The 17,614-nt window shown below is 47.6% G+C and overlaps 5 protein-coding genes across 5 annotated transcripts; 3 read left to right on the forward strand and 2 right to left on the reverse strand.

Annotated features, from left to right (window-relative positions):
* Positions 1-2,562: 2,562 nt before the first annotated feature.
* On the reverse strand, positions 2,563-7,777 carry VE01_09985 (uncharacterized protein). Its single transcript, XM_059464116.1, has 6 exons — positions 7,624-7,777; positions 7,545-7,576; positions 7,442-7,499; positions 7,319-7,387; positions 7,193-7,227; positions 2,563-7,144 (listed from the first exon to the last, which is right to left on the reverse strand). The coding sequence occupies exons 1-6, from the start codon at positions 7,642-7,644 to the stop codon at positions 5,119-5,121; spliced, it is 2,241 nt and encodes a 746-aa protein (XP_059319296.1). The 5' UTR covers positions 7,645-7,777; the 3' UTR covers positions 2,563-5,118.
* A 28-nt stretch (positions 7,778-7,805) lies between these two features.
* On the forward strand, positions 7,806-10,538 carry SUP35 (translation termination factor GTPase eRF3). The gene is made up of 3 exons (XM_018279393.2): positions 7,806-8,480; positions 8,546-10,287; positions 10,339-10,538. The coding sequence occupies exons 1-3, from the start codon at positions 8,144-8,146 to the stop codon at positions 10,399-10,401; spliced, it is 2,142 nt and encodes a 713-aa protein (XP_018125938.1). The 5' UTR covers positions 7,806-8,143; the 3' UTR covers positions 10,402-10,538.
* Positions 10,539-10,843: 305 nt separating this feature from the next.
* PAN2 (poly(A)-specific ribonuclease) lies at positions 10,844-15,052 on the forward strand. Its single transcript, XM_018279394.2, has 8 exons — positions 10,844-10,926; positions 11,097-11,204; positions 11,258-11,433; positions 11,490-11,616; positions 11,662-12,248; positions 12,303-12,716; positions 12,767-13,665; positions 13,713-15,052. Exons 1-8 carry the CDS (start codon positions 10,906-10,908, stop codon positions 14,822-14,824), a joined length of 3,444 nt encoding a protein of 1,147 aa, XP_018125937.2. The 5' UTR covers positions 10,844-10,905; the 3' UTR covers positions 14,825-15,052.
* A 530-nt stretch (positions 15,053-15,582) lies between these two features.
* VE01_09988 (uncharacterized protein) lies at positions 15,583-15,862 on the forward strand (the record flags this gene model as incomplete). Its single annotated transcript, XM_018279395.1, has 2 exons — positions 15,583-15,639; positions 15,722-15,862. 2 exons carry the CDS (start codon positions 15,583-15,585, stop codon positions 15,860-15,862), a joined length of 198 nt encoding a protein of 65 aa, XP_018125936.1.
* A 44-nt stretch (positions 15,863-15,906) lies between these two features.
* On the reverse strand, positions 15,907-17,217 carry VE01_09989 (uncharacterized protein; the record flags this gene model as incomplete). Its single annotated transcript, XM_018279396.1, has 3 exons — positions 15,907-15,910; positions 15,963-17,008; positions 17,068-17,217. The coding sequence occupies 3 exons, from the start codon at positions 17,215-17,217 to the stop codon at positions 15,907-15,909; spliced, it is 1,200 nt and encodes a 399-aa protein (XP_018125935.1).
* Positions 17,218-17,614: the final 397 nt, after the last annotated feature.

The raw sequence follows: 17,614 nt of genomic DNA on the forward strand, positions 1-17,614 counted from the left end.
TAGCACCAGAACGGAGTTTCCGCTTGTTTGAATCCAAAGTTGCACTCCTTGACAGGCAGTGATGATTGATGCTCCCTAGTACCCACTGTTTACCCTATTTATTGGGATATAATTGGAATGCAAAGTGTAAGCGGTCCCTACTCCGCATAGAAACTAGATGCTTTAAAGATTACTAATATGTGAGTACGCCAAAAGTCCATATCCAGCACACTTTCACCGTAATACTTCAACATTGTCAGCTCTATTAAAGTCACGTTTTACGTTGCTACTTCTACGCATAAATCAGAAACAATGGGCGAACAAGTGAGCAACAGTGTCAGTCCTAATCGTCGTGACCAAACCTTGAGCGAAGCGATCCGCGCGCATTTACACCAAAATTTACAGCTACTTTCACATAGTAAATTATATAACGTGGGTGGACATGACCCTGCGCACGACAGGACCCTGCGCACTTTTCGCGAATTCCTCACCCCCGTACTTTAGAACGCGTTTTATCCACCTTCCACTATGTCAGTTATTACCAAAGAAGCAAAAATCATTCTAGCTATGGAAGCTATTCGAACGTCTAGAAAGCTAAGCCGTCGAGCTGCTGCAAAGCTCTATAAAGTTCCCGAATCGTCACTTAGGCTTAGAATGAACGGCCACCTTCCCCTCCCTAAGCGACGGCCAGCAAATATTAAATTGTCCAAGTTAGAGGAGGAAGTGATTGTTCGGAATATACTTGAGCTAGATTCTAGAGGATTTGCACCCTAGCTAGCTAGTGTGGAAGATATGGCCAATTTTATTCTTAAATCGCGTAGAGGGACGCGTGTTAGAGGCCGCTAGGCACAGCGGTTTATACAACGACAACTAGCCCTTAAGACGCGTTTTAATCGCGTTTATGATTTCTAAAGGGCCTTATGCAAAGATCCTAAGCTAATTAGCGCGTGGTTTCGACTAGTGGAAAATATGAGGGCAAAATACAGGGTTTTAGACTGCGACTTCTATAACTTCGACGAAACTGGCTTCATGATGGGTGTGATTTGCCCTACAATGGTTGTAACCCGTATAGATCGACGTGGTAGAGGCAAGGCAGTTTAGCCAGGGAATCGGGAATGGGCTATAGCAATTGCTTGTATCAATAGTAAAGGCTAGAGTGTTCCTCTATTTCTAGTGGTTTAGGGCAAGAACCACCTTTCAAATTGGTATATAGACAGTGGCCTCCTACCTAACTAGGTTATTAAACCGACAAGTAATGGATAGACGAATAATGAGACGGGTCTAGAATGGCTAGAACACTTCGATAAACACACTGCTACTCGTGCAAGGGGTCCATATCGAATACTGGTCTTAGATGGGCATAAGAGTCACAAATCGGCTGAGTTCCAAGAGTACTACAAGTCACACAACATTATAACTCTTAGACTGCCTTCTCACTCGTCTCATTTAACCTAGCCACTTAATGTCGGGTGCTTTAGTATGTTAAAGCGGGCGTACGGTCAGCAGATTAAGAGGTTTATTAAAGCCTATATTAACCATATCACGAAGGTGGAGTTCTTTCTAGCCTTCACAGCAGCATACAAGGAGTTAATGACAGCCTAAAACTGTCAGGCTAGATTCCGTAGAGCTGGCTTAGTGCCTTTTGACCTGCAAGCAGTGCTTTCAAAGCTTGACATGAAGTTACGAACTCCAACTCCCTCTACACCCTCCACTGCCAACACCACCCCTTGGGTCTCCTAGACCCCTTCCAACCTAACTAAGGCTCTTTCACAAACAACACTTGTTCGAAATCAGATTGCCTGTCACCAAGAGAGCTCGCTAACTCCACTTTTTGAGACAGTTGTTACGTTAGCAAAGGGTACAGAGCGACTAGCCCATGAGAACACCCTTCTGTCCGCTGAGGTGCATACCCTTCGAGCAGCTAATGAAGCCCTTAGCAAACGCCGTAGGGCTAAAAAGGCTCGTGTCTGTGAAGGGGGTGCACTTATAGTAGAGGATGCACAGGATATTATTGCACAGGAGGACGTGGATGAGCAGGTACGACACGACGTACGTGCAGCAGGGGGTAGTCGTAGGGAGGGGCAACAGTCTAGGCGGCGCTGTGGGATCTGCGGAAAAGCTGGTCATAACATACGAACTTGTCAAGAAGCTGTAGATATATCTAGTTCATCTGATTCCTTTTAGTTATAGTTAATTTAATGTGTTGTGGTTGATTTATTAATATTCAAAGTTTAATGCCAAGGAAAAGTGCGCAGGGTCCTGTCGTGCGCAGGGTCATGTCCACCCACGTTATACAGTGACTTGGAGTTAATAAATTGTAAAAATAAGGTAAAATCTTTAAAATATAAACATATATAAACATATATAAACATATATAAACTATAATAAATACCATAGTAGAATACTATAATCGAATATGGAAAGTCGCGGCTATAATTAGCATGATAGTCCACTGTAGCAATCAGTGTTGCCCGAGTACTACTCAGAGTACTACTCAGAGATCTTCGAGTAGAGTACTGTTTTTTGGGCTCGAGTAGAGTAGTACTCGAGTAGTACTCGAGTACTACGAGTACTACTCGAGTATAAAAATGAAAACACCATTAATAGCTATATAGACTATGGAAATACAGTAACTATGCATCCTCGTCTTCCTCTGAATCCTCACCTACTGATACCACGCCCCAATTCCTAAGACATATAAGATATCGTAGTGTAGATGGTGCTAACCTGTTCCGTTTCTTTGTAATAATATCGCCACCAACACTAAACACTCGCTCGGATTCTGCAGATGTAGCAGGAATTGCTAAATGATCTTTGGCAATTGCAGCAAGTATTGGATATTGGTATTGCTTACTTGCCCAAAACTTGAGTATATCAATTTTAGGCCCAAGAGTTGGCTCGTTCATCCAGCGCTTCCATTCTGGATCCAAATCTGGCTGCCGTTGTGAGACATATAGCTCATCCTCAGAATCAGACTCTGTCTTCTTAGAATTCTCATCTTCTAATTCCTCATCTTGTATACTTTCTATAACCTTTGCTGCTTGGATGTCTGATGCCTTGCCTGAATATTTATAATAACATTCTTGCCACTGCGCTTTTGCCCGCCTTTTCCGTGTGTCTTGAATGCTTTTTGGCCAGATAATATCAAACACGTTAAAGTTATACCGTGGGTCGCATATTGTAGCTATAGTTGAATGACTCTGCTGTTGATTTGTTGCAAGTGAGTAATACTCATTGAGCTTTTTTAATGCTACTAAACAAGCGTCGTATATTGTGCTGTTCTCTGTATATCCAGCTTTAAAGACTTCAAGCTTTTGCGTCATTCTCATATACTGTATAACAGCATAATTTAAAGTAGGATAAGAAGAGCCTTGTAGCTTCTCTGTTGGCCGTATAAAGATGTAGAATAAATCTGATAACGCCTTCATCGTTTGCCAATCTTTTGCTGTTAAAGCTATATCTTTCATACTTAAATCAAGCTGCTGAGATGCACAGAGAGCTGTTATTGGACCTTGTAACCTTAACGCTAAATGAAGCATATAATATGTTGAGCTCCATCGTACTGGCATATCGAGGCTAAGCTGCTTAAACTCAATATTTACAGCTTCACATTGCTTTTTTAGAGCATCTTTCCATTGTCGTCGGTTGCGAAACACATATATATGACGCCGAAGTTTGCTAAGAACAGCTACTGACTCGTTTTCTGGTAGTAATGGAACTCGGGCAGCTCCATACTCAAGACGGTATGCATTTGGCTCCTCTGCTGGTACTGCCTTTAACGATGTTAAAGCAGCTTGAACAGCAAGGTTTATAATGTGTCCAATACATCTAACATCGCCTTCTTTTGTTGTATATGCCCATGGTTGCTGTAACGTAGTTTCGCTCTTACATGCTAAATTCTCATATTCTGAGAGCATAGTAGTGTTTGCAGAGGCGTTATCACGAGTGATAGTAAAAACTGCTGGAGTAATACCATAGTCGTCTGTAACGGCTATTAACTGCTCTGCAAGATATTCACCAGAATGGATTGGCTCTCGTAGCTCAATAACATCTAAGACTGTGCATCGTAACTGCCACTTATCAGAGATCCAATGTGCTGTTACTGCAGCGTATTCAGAATAGTTGCGTGCGGACCAAGTATCAGTTGTTAAAGATATTCGTCCACCTTGTGCAGTATGCTGCTGCAATTCAAGTTGTAGCCTAGCTTTATGAATGCAAAATATCCGTTGCAAGTCTCTTCCAATTGTCGTCCGTCCAATTACAAGTGTTGTTGGATTTAAATGGCAAACAAGCTGCCGGAAGGATAGACTCTCAGATGTTCGTAATGGTAGGTTATTAGATACAATAAATGAGAGTAGAAGCTCTCTAAATTTCGACGAATTTGGTGTATGGCTAGATACTTTGCGAGGCTGGAAGAACGTAGCTGTAGTTGAAGAAGAAGGCTGTATATCTCTGTCTTGAACGTGCTTTTTCTTATATTGTGCATGTACTGCTGGATGTTGTGTCTTTAAATGCTTCCAAAGATTACTCGTTGTTTGCGTCCTTGTAGGCTGTGATGGTGTATATGTGCAATGTGGCTGCAAGCACTTAAATGATATTCTTAAGGGCGCATTATCAAGAATAGTACGAGAGTATAAACCCTTTACAAAGAGGATTGAGTCAGAATCTGGTAACGGTTGGTCTTGAGACAATATAGGCATGCGTACAAGTGGTAGGGGTAAGAGTAGCTCTTGAGAAGCATTCTCATATTCGTCCGCGTCGTCTGGGGGCGGCGGTGATAGCGAAGACTCACTCATCTTGGCGATAGCAAGTATCACAGTAATATTCAGGTCATTGAAAGCTTCACTTTTCCTATTCTACAATTCTGTCTACGTCCTTACCCCGCTTCTTGGCTATCTTGGCAACTACTCGAGTACTACTCGAGTACTACTCGAGTAGTACTCGAGTAGTTCAGATTTCTTCGAGTCGAGTACTACTCGAGTAATTACTCGAGTAGTACTCGCAACGAGTAGTACTCGGGCAACACTGGATCTTGGTATCATTTATCTCGAATTTTATTGTAACCCGTTTGAAATACCGCCCCATTACAATGATTTGCAATGTTAAGACCCCATAATTCTAACAACCCTCCGTCATTAATCATTCATCCTTTGGAAGTTTCTTCCCACTCTGAGTCGGACTGAGCGGGCTCGTTCCAAGACTCGAATCAGTCTCGACACTGACTCCTCTGCCCAGGGGACTCCCCTTTGCGCCTCGCCGCTCTTGTTGGATACGGTCTAGAGGACGAGACGCCTTCGGTGCCGGTATGTATGGCGACCCAGGTGACGAAGGAAATTCCCCAGTCCTGCCCTTTCTAGAACCTGATGAGTTTTCTTTATTCCGCAGCAACCAGTCTGGGGTTCCACTATTTGGCGTTGCGCTCCGTGATCTCTCCCAGCCTTTTCTTGGCAGCGGTGATTGATCATATTCATCAAAGCCAGGCCCACCCCGCGTTGCTGGGCTGGACGGCTGAGACCCATATTGGTAATCTTCTCCTCTGTGTTTTATCGGGCTCTCATCATACGGGTCAAATCCGACTTTCTGTCTGGCTTCAAAGCGCCTTCGGCGTCTCTCTTCGACATCCCCACCGGCGCCTGTAGTGGATGATTCTTCGAGGAAGAAGTTAAGCAATTCGTCCGGGATGGAGAGATGCGATGCTTGCTGGAATTGCTGGAGGGCCGTGAGGCGAATGAGCATTTCTAGGAGGGAGAGTGAGGAGCGAACTGGCCCGAAAGGCGTAAAAGACGCTTGTGGGGCATTCGGTGGGCGGGAATAGCGACGTTTTTGTGGACTGGGGCTACCAGTTGATGAGGAGCTGCCGATGTCAAGGTTCGACAAACTTCTTGTAAGATCTGGATCAGAGGGTGACTCGTGTGAGGAGCCTGGGCGAACTGTGGCTGGTTCCTCTTCATCATCAGAGCTTTCTTCATCATCGGATCCTACGTAAACTTCAAAAGCTACCCATTCAGGGTCCAGGTTAGGTGGGAAACCCCAAACCGGTTCCTTGCGTACGTCTGCATCTGCATTGGGTAACTCATTTGGCTCCAAAACCGAGTTTTCTCGGCGAAGTTGCTCGTCGATATCTAGCTGGGATTCATCCGGGTCGGTTTCGGTGTCATCATATATCGAGTCCTCTAGCTGTCTCCCTTCTCCTTCCACGCTTTCGAACGGTTCATGTTCATCCCACAGATTGTCGCGTTCAGAGGATTCCATCATGCGCCGTGGAGGAACGGCGTTCACATCACGCTTCAAAAGAAGAACAGGGCTATTTGCTTCTCCTTCGCTGCCTATGTTGAGGATTTTGCCAGTGTCAGCGTAGAATATTTTCGATATCTGGTGTATCGGAAAATGCTCTCTTAAACCTGCAAGGGCTACATCTTCAAACGGGCCGGGTTGAGGCTCATTTTCTTCGTAGGTATGTACTCGATTATCATTCAGATCTTCAACAACAACGAGACGATAGGAATACTCATTGGCTTTCCCTTCTCCTGCTATTTGAAGCTCCGACCTGTCGTCATTCTCATTACTCCCCGCGGTAGAACCATCGCCAAGGTCATTGGTGTTAGTAGAAGACCTGAAATCAGAATTGGCGCCATCATCGTAGGAACCACTCAAGGAGCTCCTCATTAATTTGACTCTTGCCTTATGTATGGCCTCTTTCCAGACCATGTCTCTTAGACCTCTTTCATCATGAGGTCTATTGGAATGCCCTGTGAATAGCATATATACAGAGAGTGTAAATGTCGGCCCAACTTGGATCGGACGGCTGGGATCTAGTGAGTAACGTGTATCACACGCCGTGAGGAAAGTGCTTGCTTGAAGAAGTCTTGACGGAGACACAGAAGCAGGCAAGGTCGTTGAAAGACTAGCCCCAGATGTAGCGATTGCAAGGTTGATCAACGGGACAGCATCTTCGATACGAGTCAGCAATCGCTTTATATCTTGAACAATGAAGCGCAATTCAGCCTTGTGGCCAGGGCCAGATTTGGATCGACCGGTTCCGCGGCGAGCCGATTCTTCAGCACCCGCAGCTTTGGCAAGACGGACACCAAGAGACTGTATGTCCCAGCGCAACTCCTTTGTCAGAGTGACTGCAGACTCGAGTGAAGTATTGCCGCGAGCCGAGCTATTGCAAGTCAGTATGATATTTAATTAAGCAAGTTCGCTCACCTACATCAGCTCGATCATGTCAATTGCTGGTGAAATAATCTGTAGTATTTGGCAGTTAGATCATAGCTTCTTAACCACCGCTTTGCAAACGCAAACATAGTTTCTTTATCACATGACTTCAATAACTCACTCTGATCTTGCTGTCAAGCCGCATCTGAAGGCCTTGGAGTTCGTGAAACTCCTCATTATTGTTAACGGTCTGCAGCCACCAATTAGTAATGCTATATACGAGTTGGGCAGATAGGAAGCACACCTTTAAGAACCTTGAGCACTGTCCTACTGCATAACCACTTGTTATGGCGATTCCAGACCTGGTTTCATTAGAACAGTAAACCAATGAAGCAAAAGGGGCACACCTGATCGCATAGCCCATCGCCTGCTGCGTGATCTATACGCATATTAGAAACTTCATGATACTTGGAACGAGCGACTTGCCTTTCCCAGTAAATCGTCCATGGCGAATAAGTTAACGAGTATGAACTAAGTTCACTGTTAAGACTGTATGTACAGTGTACACCATAGACCAGCTCTTCCTTTATTCATAGTAAAAAAATCATTTATGCGTGAAGCTCGTTGGTGTTTTGGTGAGTCCCCAGAACGTACGGTGCACCAGACAACCCCGTTGTTATTTTACAGGCGGTGGTCGTGTGTGAATTGCTTACCTAAGCAGGCCGACATGGCTGTTGTACCCATATGATTTGCTGGACACACCTCAATTTTCTGGGCCACCTGAACAGTTCACTTCGAGTTTTGACGGCAAACCTGTCTCGACGCTCGTCTACTGTTCAAAATCTCTATCTAGTGCTCAATACATAACTTGTGGGAGATATCGCATTATACCGATTTAGAGTGCTTGGCTTTAGTTGTGGATTTCGACATTTCTGCCCCTCAATTTGCAAAGTGCGGGGCACAATATTTCACTTCACCGTCATTGAATATCACGATCTCGACCACAATGTCGCACCTCAACTCCTGGGAAGATGACCCAGCCGCGCAGGAGGAGAACCTCGCTCGCCAGGCTCAACAAATGAACCTCAACGCCGCTGCGCACGCCAACACTTTCCGTCCCGGCGCATCGTCATTCACCCCGGGCGCACAAACTTTCCAGCCTGGCCAACAATATCCACAATACGGCGGCGGATATGATCAAGCCCAATACCAGCAGTACCAAAACCAAGGCCAAGGCTACGGCCAGCAGCAGCAGCAGTATGGCGGACAACAAGCCTATGGGCAATACGGCCAAGGTGGCTACGGGGGTGGTTATAACCAAGGGGGGTACCAGCAAACATACGGTGAGTTTGTCACTTGAATGCTATTGTGGAGGCTATTTTGGAATTTTATACTTACAAATATAAAGGACAACAGAACTCTGGCTACGGGCAGCAACAACAAGCCGCCCAGCAGGCTTTCGTTCCATCTCAGGTGCCGACCATTGCGAAACGCTCCGACGCTCCCGCAGGTACAGCTGCGGCTGGAACACTAAACAAGCCTGTTGCAACCAAGGAGGGTGGCCCCAAGGTTCTTAGCATCGGAGGCGACGCGCCAGCTCCAAAGGCCAAGGTTTTGTCGATAGGACTCCCGGCAGTCAAGAAGGAGGAACCAAAGAAAGAGGAGGCTGCAAAGGCTGCAAAGGAAGCCGCACCCGCCGCAGGAAGCAAGGCTACCGCAACGAAGGCAATCTCCAAAGCTGATGGAGCTGCTACTGGAAAGACTTCGCCTGCTCCATCTTCTGGACGCTCGAGCCCTAGCGCCGCTATCGCTGAGAAGCAGGCAAAGAGGGAGGCTGATGCTGTGGAGAAAGAGCAGCTTGCTGATGTCGACCAAGAGACATTGAAGGAAATTTACGGAAAGGAGCACGTAAACATCATCTTTATCGGTCACGTTGATGCTGGAAAATCGACCCTTGGTGGAAGCATTCTCTATGCTACTGGTATGGTTGACGAGCGAACGATGGAGAAGAATAAGAAGGAGGCGAAGGAAATGGGTCGTGAGACTTGGTATCTTTCGTGGGCCTTGGATCTGACCAAGGAAGAACGTTCCAAGGGAAAGACTGTAGAGGTCGGTCGTGGTTATTTTGAGACCGACAAGCGCCGCTACAGTATCTTGGATGCTCCCGGTCACAAGACATATGTTCCTCACATGATTGGAGGTGCATCCCAAGCCGATGTAGGCATTTTGGTTATTTCTGCACGTAAGGGAGAGTATGAGACCGGTTTCGAAAAGGGTGGACAGACAAGAGAGCATGCTATGCTTGCCAAGACTCAGGGTGTGAACAAGTTGATTGTTGTTATCAACAAGATGGACGACCCAACTGTAGCCTGGTCAAAGGAGCGCTACACCGAGTGTACGACAAAGCTCGCAGCTTTCCTCAAGGGAACTGGATACAACTTGAAGACGGATGTCTTTTTCATGCCTATTGCGGCTCAGATTACGGCTGGTATCAAAGACCGCATCCCTAAGGACCTGTGCAAATGGTACGATGGGCCATCTCTTCTTGAGTACCTGGACAACATGTCCGCATTAGAGCGCAAGCTTAACGCTCCTTTCATGATGCCTATCAACGGTAAATACCGTGAAATGGGAACCATCGTTGAAGGAAAAATCGAAGCTGGTGTTATCAAGAAGGGGGCGTCGCTTGTCGTCATGCCTAACCGCAACAACGTTGAAGTCGCGGCTCTTTATGGTGAGACTGAAGAGGAAACTCAAATCGCCCAGTCAGGTGACCAGATTCGCGTCCGCCTGCGCGGCGTCGAAGAGGAAGATGTGCTTCCTGGCTTTGTGCTGTGCTCGCCAAAGCGTCTCGTTCACTGCGTCACTGCCTTCGAGGCCCAGATCCGCATCCTTGACCTCAAGAGCATTCTTTCTGCGGGATTCAACTGCGTGATGCACGTCCATTCGGCAATCGAGGAGGTCACCTTTGCAGCTCTGCTGCACAAGCTCCAGAAGGGCACTGGGCGCAAATCAAAGGTACCACCGTCGCATGCTAAGAAGGGAGAGAGCATTATCGCGCGTATGGAGATCATTGGAGGCGCAGGGGCCGTCTGCGTGGAGAGGTTCGAGGATTACCCTCAGTTGGGCCGTTTTACTTTGAGAGACCAGGTATGTTCATTCTACTCACAAGATGCCGACCTTAAACTAACCAGTCATTAGGGTCAAACAATTGCCATCGGCAAGATCACGAAGCTCATTACGGACCAGTCAGCAACAGCTTAAAGTATAACGTAATTTTTTGACTACCTAGACCATTGACGGCCTACCGGGAAAAGGGGGAGGCAGAGGGGCACAGGTTGGAGAACTGTAGCTTCATGAAAGGGATTATGCATATATGATAGATTAAAAGCAAGTTACAGTACACATATTATGTAGGTCATGGGTGTACAAATGTGACTGCGTTTTAACCTCTGTTCGCCAAGTGCGACGAATTCAACGAACGGATTCCATCTAGTAACTATGGACTACTCGACACTGGATCTGCCATCATAATAAACCGGTGGAAAGTTTAAATGACCAAAATTGCTCGTAGGAGTCTTAATAATCCTCATATCAGAAACACGTCTCGAATCACTCCACACTTGTGTCCCACGTTACTTCTCACCGCCCTCCTAAATGGGGTTTATTGCCACCTCATGTGGAGACCTCGAACATTCACGCGTGTAAGTAACTACAGCTTCACTGACAATGTCTGTATAAGACGCGCAGTACGAGAAGCTGTAATAGATGGATGGGGACTGGGATGAGGTATGGATGACTTTTGATGATGTTTCTCCTTGCACTCCTCTGGATTGCCGACACCGCCTTTGTGGTGCCATTCAAAGCGCGTCCTCAACAACCCCGCCGGGGCGCATGCGGCTCCATTGACAGCTTCGACTTTCTGCCTTCGAATGGATAGCTAATATTATCTGATATAGGTTGCGCGCCTTGCGCTCCCTCCGCCGGGTCGCCATGCCGTGCCTTCGCCAGTCGCGACTATGGCGTTCGACACTATGCAAGAGCTGTTCTGGGTCGGCAACGATTACGTATGGTTTAGTCCTCCCGCAATCTATTGAAGTTAACTCATGGGATGGTATAGGGCCGAGTCACCTCATTTTATAGCTCCGAGCTACAGAAACACACCTCCTTTCGAGCGCACCCTTATGGCGATGGGCCGGTGAGGCAGTTGCTCTTTCACGACAAGGGCGTTATAGCTCTCGGGACGAAGAGTGTCCACATGTCCACAAGGCGTGGCCTTCCGTTATGGCATATAGTGTATGAGTGAATTCTACCAACATACTTTGGACGAGTTGCTGACCTGGGATATGTAGCCATGACAATATGAAAGATCTGCGCTGTATGAGTTTTACTTCGAAAGGCACCAACGAAATCATTGTTGCTGGCCTCCAAGACCAGATGTTTGTTATAGATGTCAACAAAGGAGAAATTACGAAAGAGGTATGTCTCCTTTTGCCTATACATGGAATGGCTCTGACAGGTTAGATCCCAACCCCTGATCAATATACGATTATGAAGCGGAGTCGCTATATCTGCGCCGCGACTACGAAAGGAGCGGTAAACATCCTCGATCCCATTAGTTTCAACATCGTCAAAACCTGGAACGCCCACACATCGATGATCAGCGACTTAGATGCACAGCATGACTTCATTGTTACATGCGGCTACTCGCTCCGCCAGGGCCAGTCATATATGCTGGACCCGCTTGTCGGTGTCTTCGACCTCAAAAACCTCGTCTCCCTTCCACCCATACCCTTTCCAGCCGGTGCAGCCTACGTCCGCATGCATCCAAGGATGTCAACTACAAGCATTGTTGTGTCACAGCTGGGTCAAATGCACATAGTAGACCTGATGAATGTGAATACTAGTAATGTTCGTCAGGCTAACATACTTACCTACTTAACTATGATAGAGATTGCACCTTCAGGAGAAGCAATTGCTTTATCTGACGCAGAGTGCAATGTGCACCTCTGGGGCTCGCCTTCACGGATTCGCTTTGCTGAGCTCAGCAATCCTGTTGAATTTGCCGATCCAGAAGAGGAGCATTCACGTATGGATTGGGACACAGTGACGTGAGTCTTCCGTCCTAACTGTGCATACATATAACTGATATTTGCCTGGCGTAGGCCTATTAACAGCATCGGAATGCCATATTATAGGGAGCAGCTTCTATCTGCTTGGCCCACACATATTATATCTGATGTGGGAGCACCTCCGTCAAAGATTGATCCACAGTTCCTCGCAGGCCTCACACCAATCGAGTGGGGAGCATACGGCCGCAATACTAAAACCACAAGACGTAACCAAGTTGGCGATACCCGCACTCCAGATAAGTCTACGGCTAGCCTCCAAGCACCAAAATTCTTGAGCGAGAAAGCTCGTGAATCTGCAAACTCCAATACGATGGACCGTCGGATCAGTGACGTTGCAGATGCACTGGGTGCAGCCGAACTTTCGAGTTTGAAAGCAGATGTTCCTGTCATGTATCGTAATGTGGAGATCAAGTATAGTAAATTCGGTGTTGACGACTTTGACTTCGGGTAAGTTTGCACATTACTCTGCTTGGGCTGACGGATACTTACAACCATAGGTTCTATAACAAAACCAAATACTCTGGCCTCGAGATTCATATATCAAATTCTTACGCCAACCCCATTCTGCAAGTGTTACATTTTACTCCACTGATTAGAAATATAACACTACAGCACACCGCGACGTCTTGTGCAAACCCGACCTGTCTTCTGTGCGAGATGGGCTTCTTGTTCGACATGCTCGAGAAAGCGGAGGGATCTATATGCCAGGCGACAAATCTCCTTAAAGTCCTCAGCAACCACCCTGAAGCCGCCCGTCTAGCCTTACTAGAAGAGGATGCTCCAGGCGCCTCTCTAACCACCATGCTTCAGGGTCTAAATCGCTTCCTACTCGACCGCATGACGCAAGACTACAAGAGCATCGCGCCGCACTCCGATGCATTTGGCCAGCTCCTAGCCACACCGGCAACCACAGCGATCCGCTGCATGAACTGCCGCAGCGAGCACACGCGCCCCGGCACGACATTTGTGAATGAGCTCATCTATCCCCTCCCCAAATCGGTAGGGCGCAACTTACGTCCGCCCAAAGTCTCCTTTTCGCAAGTCCTCAAGTCGAGCATAGAGCGCGAGACGACGAGCCGTGGTTGGTGTAGCCGCTGCCAGCGCTATCAGTCGCTCGCGACACGTAGGACGATCCACAACGTGCCGCCTGTGTTGATTCTTAATGCGGCCATCCTGAGCCCGGAGGCGAAGCAGTTATGGGGAACGCCGGGATGGCTTCCGGATGAGATTGGCGTTATTATCGAGCAGGGCCAATTCTTCTGTTATGAAGGCGAGGATCTGAAGTTGCACTTACAGAGGGGGATGCACAATATTACAGTGTACTCCCTGATTGGCGTCGCCGCCGATGTGGACAGTGGACAGCACCAGAAGTCGCACCTCGTATCTGTCGTGAATGGTAAGTTTGTTTCCAGTAGCCTGAGTTCTTTTTACTAACACAAACAGTGGCACACTCAATGCCCACCTCACCCGGCGAAGATGGCTGGCACCTCTTCAACGATTTCCTCGTCCGCCCCACCAAGCGCGAAGAAGCCCTCTCCTTCAACCCCGCCTGGAAACTCCCCTCCGTCCTCGCCTTCCAAATCAAATCTGCAAACAACCTCATCGACGACTCGTGGAAAAAGAACCTCGACACCTCCCTCCTCTACCAAGAGTCCGGTCCTAACCCCTCTGCTCCACGCTCTCACACCCCCCTAAATCCTTTAACGGAACGCCCCACGCACGGCACCATCTTAGCCCTTGACACAGAATTTGTTTCTATTCGCCAGCCTGAGATCGAAATCAACAGCGATGGCGACCGTGCCACTATCCGGCCTATCGTATACGCCCTCGCCCGGGTGTCCGTCGTGCGAGGACCTGCCCCCGCAACTGCTCTCGACGCCTCACTACCGCCTGCGACGCCGCTGATTGATGATTATATTGCGAGCCGCGAGCCGATTGTGGATTATTTGACTAGCTACTCCGGAATCCAGGCCGGGGACCTCGATCCACGGACGAGCCCGCATAGTCTTGTGAGTCTGAAGACTGCTTATAAGCGTCTCTGGATCCTCGTCAATCTTTCCGTCACATTCCTCGGCCACGGCCTAAAACAAGATTTCCGCGTCGTGAATATCCAAGTCCCCAAGGCGCAAGTGATCGACACAGCAGAGCTTTTCTTCGTCGCCGCACGCCTGCGGAAATTGAGTCTGGCCTTCCTGGCATGGGTGTTGTTGAAAGAGGATATCCAGGTCGTGGTGCACGATAGTATCGAGGATGCGCGCACGGCATTACGGCTGTGGGGAAAGTGGAGGGAGTTTGTAGAGGCGGGCGTACTGGAGGAGATATTGGCGGATGTGTATCGTGTGGGGAGAGAATGCGGATTTAGACCGCCTGGGAGGGGAGGCGATGTAGGGACGCCTTCGAAGAATGGTGGTACTGGGGCGGGGACGCCAATGATGGGGACGCCGGTTAGGAGCGGAGGAATGGGTATGGGAATGGGGACGCCGGTTAGGAATGGGGGGTTTGGTACGGGGATGGGGACGCCGAGTGGGATGGGAACTCCTAGTAAGGGGTTGTGATGTTTTAGAATGAAGATGGGGACAAAACGGGGTTGAAATTGGGGGATTGAAAGAATATCTTGGAACATATATGCAGCTTTTCATAGTGTGACTCTTAGCCCGGTTACTCTGCTTGAAGTGTCGTAGATAAATCAATGCTGATCTCTAGCAAAATGGAAGTAACGAAAAGCTCACAGGTTTTCGCCTGAAACGACGCGAATAGAGCGACAACAAGAAGCTATAACGGATGACTGAAACAGCTCTTGCAAAGTAATGTAGCAACAGCACGGAACTACTAGTTGCTAACTTTAGAGCAGCCTCTAAGATATAAAAAGCAGCGCTCTCTCCCCCTTCTTCATAACCATCATCGATCTTCATTCACAGATGTCAAACACTCTCCACATCCCTACATCTAGCAACCAGAATCTAGCAACCATGCATTTCATCCTTGTCACGCCCGAAACCCTCAGGAATCGCAAGCTGAACAGCTCAGAGTTCAGCTATGATCGTAGCTGCATATATTAGGCAGCACCGGCCGCACCGAGCCAACTGGGGATGTGCACGCTGTTACTCGAAAATCCTGCGGTTACAGGGCCAATAAATAACCCATCGAATCTCCGGCTGCTCGTCCACCTCCCCCAACATTGTGTTGCCGTAACGAACACTGATCGCTCTACCGTGTCATCACCCCCTTCTTCCCCTCGACACTAACGTATGCCATTATTCACACCTGCAATCTTACGATATCGACCGTCTACCCTCTATAAGCAGACTTAATGATGGCCGACGATGGAACCCAATGGAGCCACACCTCAGGCGAGGCGGAAGAGCTAAACGTATGTATCTTTCTAGGAAACCAAGCATCTAGTGAGGCTCATTCCTCTAATAACTTTGTGGAAATTGACTACAAACTATGAGATTGTAAGTTCATCTGGTAAAAATACCAAGAAGGATAGAGAGGTGAGAAAGAAGAAGAGAGAGCAGAGAGAGAAGGAGAATCAAGAGGCAAAGGAGAAGGACATAAAGGAAGAGGGCGGAAAGGAGAAGGACGCAAAGTGACAGGGAGAGTAATCTTAGTCTGCGTAAATTTCCCAAGTTCAACTCTAGCTATTATAGACCTCAGTCTATGTTAAATAAGGCTCCTAAATCCTTTTCGTACCCTTTGTAGTCAGCGACTTTTCTCTCAACGACCTTAGCAGAATCTGGACACAAATACTGAGAGATAATCTCTTCGGCCTCAGAGGACAGGCGAGAAAATCTAGGACAGAGATGGTTTTCCACAAGAGAAATCATAACATTTGTAGATGTAAGACAACGCCAAAACCATACCCCATTAGACTCCCAGCCTTCATGCATAATACTCGCCAGCACAGGCGGATGTTGCTTCGAGGCCATGTTAACCTCTTCTGCCTCAAATATTCTCATGAATTCCTGTCGAATCACATCAAATTCATTCAGGTTATCGCCTACTATCTCATCGATACCATGTCCCGTAAGCCAATAAGGTACAGCAAGCATCTCTGCGGGCAAAGCGCAGACCCACTCGAGATCTATTAAACAAGTAATGTTCCACTGTTCGTCAACGAAGATATTGCTTGCATGGAGGTCAGTAAACTGGAAATAGAAGGGCCCGTTGCGACGTTTCCGCTCGACGTAGTGATGTGATAGCATCCAAAGTAATGCCTTGCCTGCCATTTGACCACGGCAGTCACCCTCGTCATAGGCTGCGTTTGGATTGCTAAGGAAGCTGTTCTCATGAAATGTAAGCATGTCTGCAACGAACGGCTCAGTACAGGTGTACGTTTCGTTCCTCTGTATCGTTCTCGGCGCACCCTCGTTTTCCAGAATAACAACAGAGCAAGGCAGTGGTCGGTTTGTCAACGTTATCGTTCCGTTAGCATGGAACTGGAATGATCCGATTCGAGACTGAGGGATGTTTGCCAACGAAAGCATCAGGCGGGCCATGCCTCGAAAGAACTTCTGCCTGCGGGATGGGTCATTCTGGTGCTTATCCCAGGTGCTAGAGAGAATCTGACCCATATCAGGACTAATATATTCAAGTATCATGTATGCAGCAGAAAGTCGTTGGCTTGTTGGGTGGGCCGTGTAGGGCGAGAGAGTGTGGCATCGAAGAAGATCACGGAGACGGCGTTGAAACATGCGCCACACACGGATGTAGAAAGGTCTTTGTTCCTCATGGACGAACTATATACCAGTAGCATGGTTAGCACGAAATCTGTTAAGTGGTAGGTATAATAACTTACATGACGATGATCAGAGAAGCCGAAGCCGTATAAGTGTGGGATGCGGATATCAGGACATTGATGCTGTATCCAGGCATACGTTCCCACCTCGGAGCTCAACTTCTCATCCACCGTTCCGGGGTACTTGACCTCAGCAAGCTTGTGTAGCATAGGACAACGAAAGATGAGCTTCTTGTAGTAACGGGTCGATCGTACCTCGATAGGTACGCAAACATTGAAGCTGCCACGAATCCATTGGGCCTTTGCATTGACGATACAGGTGTCTTGCTTACTGAGCCTCAAGTGGTGCCTATCAAGTGCCTAAATAGTTTGCCTCTGGTCCCAGAGTGACTGATAGAGCTCCGTGGCTGCCTCAAGGTATGCTGCTTGACTAATGATGTTTACGCGCAGCGAGACGAATTCTTTATCAAATAGCACAAAAAGAGAATACCACTCCGAAGCCTCACATTCACACAAGCATACAAGATCCTCCGTCTTCGACGACTAGCCAACATAGACTATACATATAAAACCGCAGGTCCACACACTGCCTACAAAATTGCTACTA

The sequence above is a fragment of the Pseudogymnoascus verrucosus genome (assembly GCF_001662655.1).
Source record: "Pseudogymnoascus verrucosus strain UAMH 10579 unplaced genomic scaffold scaffold_66, whole genome shotgun sequence".
Lineage (NCBI taxonomy): Eukaryota > Fungi > Ascomycota > Leotiomycetes > Thelebolales > Thelebolaceae > Pseudogymnoascus > Pseudogymnoascus verrucosus.